The sequence below is a fragment of the Tympanuchus pallidicinctus genome, unplaced genomic scaffold (genome assembly GCF_026119805.1).
Source record: "Tympanuchus pallidicinctus isolate F22 unplaced genomic scaffold, pur_lepc_1.0 scaffold3, whole genome shotgun sequence".
Lineage (NCBI taxonomy): Eukaryota > Metazoa > Chordata > Aves > Galliformes > Phasianidae > Tympanuchus > Tympanuchus pallidicinctus.
This window is the reverse complement of record NW_026294747.1, coordinates 65,611,609-65,624,727: the sequence shown is the minus strand read 5'-3', so window position 1 is coordinate 65,624,727 and position 13,119 is coordinate 65,611,609. Positions and strand designations below refer to the sequence as shown.

Here is a 13,119-nt window from a genome sequence, read left to right as displayed (position 1 = left end):
TACTTGACATCTTTGCAATGCCTGTAGTAGAACTGGACACGTTACTTGTAAAGCTAATGATCTGTGTTCAAAAAATACATGGAGCTCGTGCTTTAAACACGCATTAAGCTGGAACTCAAGTTCTGTGAAGTGAATAGTAATTTTCTGGTAAGAAAATCACGTGCATGTTTTGTTTTAAGGCCCAGTTTGCTTTCTTACTTTCCACTGATGATTCAGTTCAGGCACAGACCAGCACCTTGTGGAAATCAGTGAGAATTGTCCTGAATAAGGGTAGCATGAAAATGAAGACCTCTGGGTACGTGATTTGTGAAAGATGGATGTTTTCCCAACTTTCTACCAGTGATCTGAGTTTGGCAAAACTAAATGGTTGCGTTATTTTCATGGATTAGGGATTGTGGCTCCTATCCTTGGTAAAACTGGTGTTGGAGCCACAGTGACTTTCCTTTATTGCAGTGCTTGCTTCTGCAGGACTGCACTGCTTTAAATTAGATGCTTTGTGAAGTGTGTGGTTACTCTGTGGATGTGCCAAGTTAGCCAGTTCCCACAGATGGCAACATTCCCCACTTTCTCGTTAGTTTTTTATCTACCTTCTTGGATTGTTCTGTACCTCTTTTAAGAAGAAAAAAATCACTCTAATGGATTTATGGGCCTTCATTTAAAGAACATGAGAAGGGTCTCTGCACTCTGTGAATGTATTTTGCCTCAGTTTTCTAAGATAACTTTGGCCTTCACCGGAGACAAACAAATCTGTACAAATGAATAATTTTCTCATTTTGGATTTGTTTTCTTTTGATTATTGTGCTGTGCATTAGGATGAATGATGGTCTCTTTCTTCAAAATACATTTATAAAATTACTAATATAATTGAATAATTATTCAATTCCAATGTGAAATGCAAAGTATTTTATAAATCTGGATAGAGACAACAAGAGGGGGCTTCTATAAGTACATCTGTGATAGAAAGAAAACTAGCTGCACGTAAGCAGCCCAGTGAGAGCCCTCTGTCCACCTAGCGTGGCATCTCAGTGGCTTCCTGTGATTTTTATTTCATGGGTGTCTCCCACCTGCTTGTTACCCTATTCCGTTATGGGACAAATTGTCTTTTCAGTGTCTCCTGAGTGCAGTTCACAGATCAGAGACATTTGCTTGTAGCTCCAGTACGACAAAGCTGTTACAGGGCTGACCTCGGAGTTGTACCTGTGCAGTGTTTGCCCATGGAATGCACAGGTTGTCCCCCCATGCCTGTAAGTAATTGTCAGATTTATAGCCGGGAGCAGCACCTCTGCTTTGATCTTTTCATTATTTTTCTCCTGTAGGAGCAATCTCAAAAAGAATGATCACGTAAGTTAGGTGATTACTAATCTTGACATTCATCTAGTTTGAAATAAATCTTCACAGGAAAAAGTGGGTTGTTTTTTCAACATGTGCATGTTTTTAGTAGTGCTGTGGATACTTTATGTGTATGAATGGAATAAATTGGAAGTCATCAGTTATTTTTGCAACAGTGCCCTGTGTCGGTAAGCATAATGTGAAATCAAGGAACGACTGGCAGATAAGGCTTGAGAATGATCTGTGAGATTGTGTTGAGTAGGAAATAAGTTTTTACTGATTTTGTTTTACTGTATGCATTCTTTTAGAACGCATTCCATGGGCAGTACCGATTAGATGAAATGAAGGTCTTCCTTCTCATCAGGAAGATACTGATGATCTGTATTAGGTGGCTTGCTTGTTCTAATTATATTAAGAGATTTTTCTAAAATGACACTGAAAAATGAAAGAAGTTGGTTCAGATGCATGTTCTTTTTTGAGTAGTGTGGCCTTGCAACTGTCTTCCATCCCATGGTACTCGTTAGCTTGTTACTACAGTGGTTGTACAGTGTTCAGAAAAGCTCAGAAAAGGTCTGTTTGAAGGTTTGTTATTTTGTAGGGTTGTTCTGTTTCTCTGTTGTTTTTTTTTCTTTGTTCTTATGAGGGAGGCTGTATTCCTAACATATGAAATGTTGTTCACAGCCCTAAAATCACATTAGATGTTATAATGGAAGTACAGGTCTGTATATCTGCAATTACAGGGCAGTTCATAAAGGATTCAGCTGCAGAACGCAGTCAGTGGTAATTTAGTGAGATCTCCTGACCCTTGATGACATTGTGTTTCGTTTTGTTCTAATTTACTTGCAGCTGTGTTGTTCAGTTTTGAGTACTCAGGAATATGATGGAGAATGAGACTTCCTGTTTCTGTCAAAGCACATAATTATTGCTGTGAATAGAACTTTCTTCAGTGTTGTGTGGTAATGGGCATTAATTAAAAGCCAAAATATAATTAATGAATCTCTTTGATGTAATTCATTTGTTCAAAGTATTGTGGAAGTGTGTGTTTTTAATTAAGTTTATCTGACCAAGAATTCAAATGTTTCTGATCTACAATAAAACTTGGATTAAATTTCCAATTTAATTCTTAACAATATGATTCATATACAGTTCATTGTTTTTTGAAAGAGGGAATATTTCATGTTCAGACTTAATATTCTATTTGCTTTTTAATCTTTTCATTATACTTAATCATTAGAGAAGTGTATCTTCTTAGAAGGGAGAATAATTTTGTGCGTCCCAAATGAGAGAAGGTAACTTCAGCTGCTGGTGAAGAGTTTTCAGCGTGTTTGAGCCGATGGGTTTTGACCCTTTGCTGGCATGTCCCCTCCCTTATGGATTGATGTAGACACTGTTTCTATGATATACACATTTCCTTTGTGCTGCTGTACAGATTTCACTGGAGTTCCCACATTATAAGAACAATTACTTATTACACATAATCATAGAATCATAGAATGGTTTGGGTTGGAAGGGACTTCAAGGGTCATCAAGCTCCAAACCCCTCTACCTCCTGCAGGCCCCCAGAGCTCTGTATTTAACACCAGACCAGGCTGCCCAGGGCCCCATCCAACCTGGCCTTGAACACCTCCAGGGACGGGGCATCCACAGCCTCTCTGGGCAGCTGTTCCAGCACCTCACCACTCTCTCTGTAAAGAACTTCCCCCTGATATCCAACCTAAATCTTCCCACCTTTAACTTAAGAGGAGTTTGGATAATACAAGGAAACTGTAACTAAGATTCTAGCTTTATCTTGCTAGAATCAGAAGGCCCTTGATATGGAAACTAAGCCTAGCACAGTCATCTCCATTTTGCCACAGATCTGCTGATGCTGAGTAGCGTGCCAGTGCTTGGTAGGACTGAGACGTTTTGGCAGAAATAGGGCAGACTGATAAACTGCAGAGCTCTTGGCAGAACAGAACTGGAGTCTGGCCTTCCCATTTCTGTCTGGTGGAGCTTGCTGTGGGCTGAAGAGTGAGATTCACCTCGAGGGACCCATGTATTTCTTCCTCAAATGTAGAGTTCAGGCAATGTATTGTCCTTCAAGTATGCTCAGCTGTAAATTCAGACTAAAGGAGGCTGTCCCACATTCTTAGGGTTCAAGAAAGTCTTTCTCAGGTTTCAGTGTGTACGAGGAACTTCAGCATCGTTTCATGTACATCTTCACACATTCTTCTTGTTTTGCCACATTTCTTCAGAGGAGATACAGAACATATCACCATGGTGGGAGCTGTGGCAGTAGAATAATCAATTAGTTGAAAAGAGTCTGTAGGTACAGGGTATGTATGAGTATTACATGTATATAGAAACACATTGTTTGAGGTCACAGTGTAACATCAGGACAGCGGGGTGAAAAAGCCTTAGCAGTGGGAATTGAAAATGTTTTTGAGGGCTTTTTTTGTGGCAGACTTCCAGGAGAGAGATGCTTTATTACTTATCATGGCTATTTTTCTTTTCTTCTACTGTTTGCTTATGCTTCATGCACTTCTAAGACTAGCTGTAGCCATGCTTGTCAGTAGTTCAGACTCAAATGATGAACATCTATTCCTTCAAAATGGGGTTTGAAGGGAAAACAAGGTACCCTGTCATCTTAAAGTGCTGCCTCCTCAGCTTCATGCGGTACAACATAGGGCTGTGATTTACTGTTGTTACAATTGATTGCTATATTTATATTGTTTTGTTTATAAAACTCATGTTGTTGTACTTAACCATCACTTTGAGGTTTGTTATATTTGTTTCAGTGTAAGATTCGATGACAGCCTAAAATCTTCCCTCCTTTCTCTTGCTCAGTGAACTAATTTACTAGTTAATGTAGAAATGCCTATGCCTGCATGTGCTTCGCCTTTCAGATTTTTTTTTGTTGCTTGCTTTTTCTTTTTTTTTTCCTTTTTTTTTTTGTTGCAAAGTTTTATACATCTATTTTCTCACCTACCATATCCTAGGGGGCTTGGAGTACCAATAATACAGTCAGCCCACCTTCCTGGTCCCCAGACATTTCAGAAGGTCGGGACATTTTTAAATCCAGACAGCTTCCTGGCAGTGCCATTTGGAGCATCAAAGTGGTAAATAATTTGAATTTATTTTTGTATATCCGTTGCTATCTTTCTGCTGTAGAGACTACTGATGAAATTCTGTCTATCACAATTGAATTAATCTTCCATTCTAGTACTGCTTAACACGTTTAGAAACCATTAAAACTCTGGAGCTTTCAGGTTAGAAGAAAAAGTGTGCTTTCCAGAGGGCACAATATGATGGCATTGCCCTGCTATTACAGAACAAAGGCTAGTTTATATTAGCCATTTCTTGTGTGCTTAGCACTTCACTTTTTGTGGTTGGCTTTGCATAGCCATCAAAATAAGTTACATGAGAAGGAAAATGTCCTTTAGTCTGGCAGTAAGGTAGGCCAGGCAATGAAAGGAGCAGAACTCTGAGCTGGGGCTTCAGTTTGCTGCTGTGGAGAAAGCCTGCAGAGCAGATTCAAAGTGACAGCCTTTTTAGCTTATAGGGGAATGAAAAAAACCAGCTACCTCACCCGATTAGATGGACCAAAGCTTTTATCCACAGTGACAGTTACTATTCAAAATACCTTAAAAAACTTAGAGCACTTTTTTTAAATGACAAAAAAGTCCTAAGTGGTGAAACGCTAACAAACAGTTGTAGGTTACCAATAATTTATGTTCATTTCACTTTAACACTCATGCTATTTTTATTTTGACATTAGCTTTTGCTGCTTCAAGCATTAATTTTCAGCTTACTGTTCAGCATTAACACTGATACAAGTACGTGCTTATTCCTATTACTAGCTCTGGAAAAATAACAATACTGATATGAAATCTAAAACATACAGATAAGAAATGTGTCAGAAGAGTTTCCGTCTTAAAAAATAAATTGATGCTTGTGTGTTCTGTCTGTGCATATGCATTAACTTCATATATGTAAAAGCAACATTATCCCTTCACTTCTACTGCATATAAATACTTCTGCCATCAATAGTATCCTTCCTCTCATTTTCTAAACTAGTGTTGCATTACTTTTTCTTATATCATAAATCAGTTTAATTTCTCGTTACATTAATGGATAGATATTGAGAAAAGTATAATCTTCAGTATGTCCTTCTAAATATGACCATAAACTTTTATTATCTTCTTTACGTCAGGAGTTGATATATTTGAAACGTACTGTTAGTAATATTGAGCCCATAATGCTGCTTTCCATCCAGAGTTCCTATCTCTGTCAGCACGAACTGTTCATGTCTGTTGGTGACACTGTCCCCACGCAGCTTTATGTTCAATCAGCATTGTTTCATTGAGAAATGTTTTGTCTTGGTATTAAAAGCAACTTCTAGCAAATGTCTGGGCCCATGCATGGTACCTCTGCAGGTAATCTGTGGACAGAGTTCGGCTATCTTAGAAGCAGAGATTATTCATATACTCAAAATCAATCAGTAATCTCATTGCTTGTTCTGTAGTAGGAAATACATTTGCTTAGGTACATCCCACAATTACTGTCATGTTTCAGAGCCTTTGCTCTCTGTAGATGTGCTCTGTGAAGGTATATGACACAGTGGCCAGAACTGGGTAAGGGACGTTGTCAGGATGTTCATTTTCATTCTGGAAGCAATTAGGGAGTTCCTCTTCCAGTTTGTATTCAGCTGATTTTGAAATAACAAGAAAAAAAGTCATGAAATTCAAACTGAGTCACAGGAGCAGTGTGAGGTAATTATTATTTTAAAAACATATTTGCTTTTCTACAGTAAATTGTAATTGAGCACACTTTGTGGATGCTCCAAGAGCACACAAGCACTGTATGTCTCTGCATATAAAATAAGGAAGGGGGAAAAAGAAGCTGTCTAAAAATAAGTGGATATTTTCTGAGAGAAGCATACTATTACGGAGAGTGTTGATTTGAGTTTAATTGATATAATTAATATAAAAAGCTCTCTCTGTATGTGCTGAATTAAAAGAGTTCAGTGGAGCCAACTCCTGCTTCTCTTTGAGAGTAGGATTGAGTCCTAACAAATTCCAGTGTTTGCTTGATTATTCATAGTGAAAGAAATGTGTCTGTGATTGCAACTAATCAAGGGTCCGGGCCATATGCAGAATTCACATGAGCCGAGTGTTTAAAAAGAAAAATGAATCATGTAATGGAGGGTATTTACTTTGGATACTTTGCAACTATGGGGAAAAAATATATATATCCCATATTTCCAATTATTCTTGAACAGAAAAGAAATGTTTCTGGTTTTGTCTGCTTTCTTGCTGGTGATAATGTGATCATATTAATTCGTGCAACTAATTATAGAAGTTAGAGGTATTTCATCACAATCTACGCAGTAATTTGTTGACCATGGCCCAGGGTGCCCATATGCACTTGAAATCGCAGGGTGTTTTATTTTACTTACATTTTCTCTAGATGTATTGAATGAGTTTCAATCCCCAACACAAAAGGACTGCAGGCTGAATTTAACTTGTTATCTTACATTGCATAGGGCCGTGGATCAGGATTCCCAGGGAAGAGGAGGCCACGTGGTGCAGGTCTGTCAGGACGAGGCGGCAGAGGCAGATCAAAACTGAAAAATGGAGTTGGGGCTGTAGTCATTCCAGGGGTAAGAACATTTATTTTGAAGCCATGTTGTAGTCTGTGAATGTAACGTAACCTAATTCAACTATAGTTCTTTCATTAAAGTGCTGCTTAAAGCCAAAGAACACTAAAAAGTAGAGGTATATGATGAAATCTCGTTATTATTACATATGTATGATTATGAACTACAGCACTAAAGCAAAATAAATCTGAAGCAATTTTATGCAGCTGTTGCCACTTAAAGAGATAATTGCTGGGCATCTTGGCATGCTGCTTCTGCTTCTTGAGTGGAAAAAATGCCAAATAAGTACGATAGAGTAGGGGAGACCAAGGCATGTAGTACAGCAGCCTTAGCAGATCAGACCAGAGATTGTTCTACCCTGGGGACCAAACCTGACTGCTGAGGGAAGAGCACAGAACAGAAGAGCCACAGACAATGGGATACTTCTGTTCTGTCTGGGATGGAGCCTTGCTGAACAGAAGGTGGTGTCATTGCCTTGGACAGTTTCTGTTGAAATTTTCTGTAATAAATTTGTGTACATACTTCTAAAAACTGCTAGTGAACATGTAACCTCTTTCAATTCTACAACTCATAAGCCTGTTGAATACAGGCACACCTTTGCTTTACATTGCTGCCTGCTTCTGAGAGCCCTTAGAGAAAAGATGGTTGAGAAGTGTATTTTATTATCTTCCTGCCACTCAGTTTTATAGACATCTGTTGCTCATCCTTGTTTTCCTTCCACTTCTTCATTGCTAATCTGGAGAAATCCAGTATTATTTGATGTTCCTTGTATGAAAACTCTTCCATACAGTTGCTGTCCTTTTCTGTCGTTTTGGCGTGCTTTCCTGTGTTGATTTTGATCTGCCATTTTATATCTCAGAATTCAGTCTTATGATGTTCTTAGTGCAGTTCTTTATATTTGTCGTTCATTTTTTATTACTCTGAATATCTTAATATTGTTGGTAAATGTTATCACCTTGCTCCATGTTGCAAGTTGTGCATGTTCAACACTATGGCCTGTTAGCAGTCATCCCTGTCAGGATGTTCACCCTTGAAAAATTAAAAAGATAATTGATGTTATTATTGAAATTGAGTCATTCACATTGTTATTTTGCTTTAGAAAGCGTAGGTTTGTACTTCAAGATAAGCCAGGTTTTATAGAACAAATGCTTAAAAAAAAATTGTAACACAGCAGAGAATATTCAGTCAGGTAAGTGTTGTAACAAAAGGGACCATTGCTATTCTCAATTTCCCATAGAAATTTGGACCTGTGACTTTTAAAGTGAACAGCAACTCTTCTACATCAGAATTAAGAGCAACAATGTGGCTGTCTTGTAATAAAGTAGATGAAGGTAGCAATACTAAGAGATCAGCCTTTTCCAGATTAGTGGTTGAAATAGAAGTATTTCAGCCCCTTTGCTAAACTTGTTCATACTCATGGGACGGTGACTATTGATCAATTACATGAATTTGGAAATCATTACATTTAGGGAATGGAGGAGAAGGTGGCTACAGGTTAACTCCCATTGGCTCATGTCTGGTGTTCAGCTAGCATCAAAGTTGCAGTAATTCAGTTCTTCACATTCTGCTCTTTTGTACATGCAAGCAACTCTGAGAACACTGTGGAATCTGTGGAAATGCATGCATGGGAAAAAGTCTCCCTGAACATCTTGAGAGGTGTTTCAGGAGTTCTTTGGGTTAATTAGTTACAGCTGCAGAGCTGTCCACAGTACAGTACTTAAACCATATTAACTGTATGCTTATATTCCCTTTTTAGCTTTTTCTCAGTAAATGCTGATTTTCAGCAACAGCGTATCAGAAAGATTCCTGTAGCTTTGTAACAGTATTTATATTTGTCTCTAGTGATGTTTGAATCTGTGAAATATTTAGAATATTATTTAAACAAAAATAGGTGTGTAAGTTTTGAATTGTGTTTTTAAAATAATCCACATTTATAAAACTAGAATAGCTGGTAAAACAAAGTTACATTTCCCTACCATGCATTTATCCCTTTTTTTTCATAGAACTGTACTCCTATCTTCCAAATTTTCATACTCACTGCTGATTTGGAGAGTAAACAGCCTAAATCTGTTAATGCAAAGTCATGGGTGGCAAATTCTGCACAGCAAGATTTGCATAGAAGTCAGAGCACAAAGCATTCTTTGATGTTTTCTTGTGACTCTCCCAAAATCACTAGGTCTTCCTTTCTTCTTTTTCTTCCTGAGGAGCTATATATATACATGCATACAATGAGTTTGTAAAGGCAATTGAGAGTAATGATGTTCTTAGTCAAAAGGAGAATGACAGTCTACAGTAAGGCTTTACATATTGAGATCAAACTAGAGGTGAATTAGTTAAGCAGTTTCTCATGAAGATAGCTTTCTGTGAAAGACAAATGCACATTCTGATACGCTTGTATTCTCTGATATTAAAAATCAGCATACTTACAGGTTTCATGTTGTCTCACGTCTTAAAAAATGTGATGTGCTTGCTAATTACCTTGCTTGTTTTGGTAGGTCACGACTATGGACATTTCATCTAACAAAGATGAAGAAGAAAACTCAATGCATAATACAGTTGTCCTCTTCTCTAACAGCGACAAGTTCACTCTCCATCAGGTTAGACTATTAAGCCTTCATTATCTTTCATAGGATCATTACAGTTGGAGAAGACCACTCAGACTATCTAGTCCAACCGTCAGCCCATCCCCTCATGCCCACTGACCATGTCCCTCAGTGACACATGTACCCTTTCACTGAACACCCTTTTCTTGGTGACTTCACCACCTCCCTGGGCAGCTTGTTCCAATGCCTGACCACTCCTTCCGAGAATACATTTTTCCAAATATCCAGCCTGAGTCTCCACTGGTGCAGCTTGAGGCCAACAACTCTCATTCTACTGCTGTTACCTGGGAGCAGTGGCAACCCCCACCTCTTTTTGTAGACTCGTAGAGTCAGCCTCCTTTCAAAGAGTTATAGAAGCACTAAGGTTTCCCTTGAGTCTCCTCCAGAGTGAACAATCCCATTTCCCTCAACTGCTCCTCTTAAGATTTGAGCTCCAGACTCTTCACCAGCTTCGTTGATCTTCTCAGGATGTGCTCCAGGGCTTCAATATCTTCCTTGTAGTCAGGAGCCCAAACCTGCACACTGTACTTGACACCAGTGCTTTTAATTAAAAAAAAAAAAAAAGTAAATCTCATTGATAAGAATTTCATCGTAAAGCAACCCAGCTGGGCTTTACTATTAAATATTTTCTGCATTTACTGTCCAACGTGTTGAAAATCTACGCTTTTCTGTAATTTCAGGATATGTGTGTAGTTTGTGGGAGTTTTGGCCAAGGTGCTGAGGGCAGATTGCTTGCCTGTTCTCAATGCGGTCAGTGTTACCATCCATACTGTGTCAGTATTAAGGTGAGTGCTTTGTTATTTAAGAGATTACTTAATTACACTGTTTTCATATTGTACTTTAATGGCACTATGCTGCCTTTGGTTTTGTGGTAATTAAGGGAGTCATTAACTTGCTAGATATTCTTCAGCTAATGTGACCATTATTTGTATGCAACTTGTGAAAGACTTTAATTAAATGCCATTTTATAGTATGCATTGCCTCAAGAGAAATTAACCTTTTTGTAATTTCACAACCATAAATAGTACTGATTATCCAGCAGTTGGTTAAAATAACAGTTTGAGATATCAGCTTAAAAGCTAAATACAAGCAAAATTAAAAACAAAGAAAAAAAACGTAATGCATCTTCATTTACTAGGGGCATAAGGTTTGGTTAATTCAATTTGTCTGTTGGCTGTCAGAATTGACAGCAGTTGGAGTGGTTAATTAATACATTTTTCTTTCATTAGTCTAGGAGAGAATGTGTGAAAATTAAATTTGAATGGTATGAGTTGACTTAGTAAGCAGATAATAAGCTATTTACTCCAATAGATAAGCTATATGCTACTTACTATACAAGTACATGTATGTAAAACTGGAATTTCTTCCAGCACATCACAGGACATTATTTAAAATGTACTTCACAAAACATTATGTCATCATCATGCATTTTTCATGCAGCTGTAGTCTACTACTAGTATGTCCATATGTACTACTAGTATGTAGCATACTACTTGTATGCTACTTTTACATTATTGGACCTCATTTATTTGCTTTAGGTGACTGAAAACTCAGCATTGGCTATCGTAGGGTGATACTGCCCTACGTGTAGACTCAGCACAGTTTGTATTTGCTGACATTCTGAATTCATATTCCTGAAGAGTATCAGCAACTCCACACAGTTTCTTTCTGTTTCTTCCATTCCCACTTAGTGGATCTCCACAAAGCTACTTGTGATGTGGTCAGTGTGAGTGGTAGAGCACCCTGCGCTGCGTAGCCAGGCCTTAAATTATGCACTGATTGTGCTTCACAGAGCAGAGCTCAAATGATTTTCACCTTGCCGTTTGCAGATTACTAAAGTGGTGCTTAGTAAAGGCTGGAGGTGCCTGGAGTGCACGGTATGCGAAGCCTGTGGGAAAGCTACAGACCCAGGAAGGCTGCTTCTCTGTGATGACTGCGACATCAGTTACCACACTTACTGCTTGGATCCACCGCTGCAGACTGTTCCGAAAGGAGGCTGGAAGTGCAAATGGTGCGTTTGGTTCTGGTATCAGAAATGCTGGCCTTTTTTGTTCCACTTTGCCACTTTATATTTGCAGTGTCAGCTTAACTGTAATAATGCTTTAATTGTAGTTGAATCAAGTTTATTAAAGCAAACAAAATACTTCTGCTTTGTTTCATTCAGTTATCCATTCAGTATGGTTAGATTAGGTTGTGGTTGGACTTGATGCTCCTGAGGGTCTTTTCCATCCTGAGTGATTCTATAATTCTATGGTAATTGTTGTTATCTTCTCTTAATAACCTTTCTTCATACCAGAAGCCACATCATAGAGGTGGACAGTATTTATTTTAAAACTTCTAGACGAAAACACCCCCACTAATCTACATTCACTGAAACGATAAGATAAATTTTTTGGCATTACACCACGTTGCTGTAAAGATAAAACCCTCTGAAAACCATTCATGTTATTTGGGTGAAATACATACCAAATAGACATCTGTGTGGCTAAGTGTCTCATGGTGAATGGCAACTGGAAGCAGGCGCTCCTTTGACCTTGTTGAAGTGTTACATACACCCATCTGCCTGTTTTTGCAGATTGAAAGGACTTCTTACTTAGGAAACGCTGAAAAAATTATAAAAAATACAGTAATGTTCAAAATCTAAATAACAATTCTTCATTCAAATAAAATATTTTGACCTGAAATAAGCTTATTTCCTCCCATGGAACTAGTTTGTGACCTAAAACTGAATTATTTACCCAGCTCTAAGTTAGGAGAGCTTTGAAGCCACAGAATAGTTGCCTCGCAAACTCAAAATAACAGATCGTTCTGTCTTTTCTGCAGGTGTGTTTGGTGCAGACACTGTGGAGCAACTTCACCAGGCTTAAGATGCGAATGGCAGAACAATTACACGCAGTGTGCTCCCTGTGCGAGTTTGTCTACCTGCCCCATCTGTTATCGCACTTACAGGGATGAGGAGCTTATAATTCAGTGTAGGCAGTGCGACCGGTAAGGATCTCTGCTGTTCTGCAGGCTTTTTCTGGTTAAAGCTTATTTTATTTTTTATTTTTTCTTCCAGTGTAAAAGCATAAAGATGAAGGGAACGGTCTTGTGGTAAAGAACACTGGACTGAATCTCAGAAGTTTTTTTTATTTCATTCCTAGTTACACTACGGATTTTATTATATGATTCTAGGCAAATTAATTAATTACTTTGTGCCTCATCTTCCCCCTCTGTAAAAATAAAGTATAACTGATTTACCTCATAAGACTGTTGTGGTGAGGCTAGATCTAGATTATGTTGTATCAAATGATTAGATAAAATGATTTCAAATATAGGGAGAAATTATAATGCCAAGATATATTTCCTTCTGGTACATTTCTTTACAAAATTTTTCTTCCTGTGAAGGGAAATAAATAATCTGATACTCTATATATATTTAGCACACACCTCTATAGAAGAATGTTGTGTATGGAGACCCTATGTCATCCTTTCTCCCTATTAGAATTTAAATTAAACAAGTATTTCACATTTACTTGGACCATATACTGATATTTAGGTCTCCTAAAA

General features: G+C 38.0%; 1 protein-coding gene across 13 annotated transcripts in view; it reads left to right on the top strand.

The window, feature by feature from the left end:
* Positions 1-13,119, top strand: part of KMT2C (lysine methyltransferase 2C) — a 187,043-nt gene that overhangs the window by 111,210 nt on the left and 62,714 nt on the right. For 12 of the 13 annotated variants that reach the window (XM_052692586.1, XM_052692585.1, XM_052692580.1 and 9 more), the window contains 6 exons: positions 4,308-4,427; positions 6,854-6,970; positions 9,463-9,564; positions 10,251-10,355; positions 11,400-11,581; positions 12,394-12,558. In XM_052692586.1, the coding sequence (XP_052548546.1) occupies positions 4,308-4,427; positions 6,854-6,970; positions 9,463-9,564; positions 10,251-10,355; positions 11,400-11,581; positions 12,394-12,558 (791 nt within the window). The remainder of the gene's footprint in view (positions 1-4,307; positions 4,428-6,853; positions 6,971-9,462; positions 9,565-10,250; positions 10,356-11,399; positions 11,582-12,393; positions 12,559-13,119) is intronic. The other variant, XM_052692582.1, reaches the window with a different exon arrangement.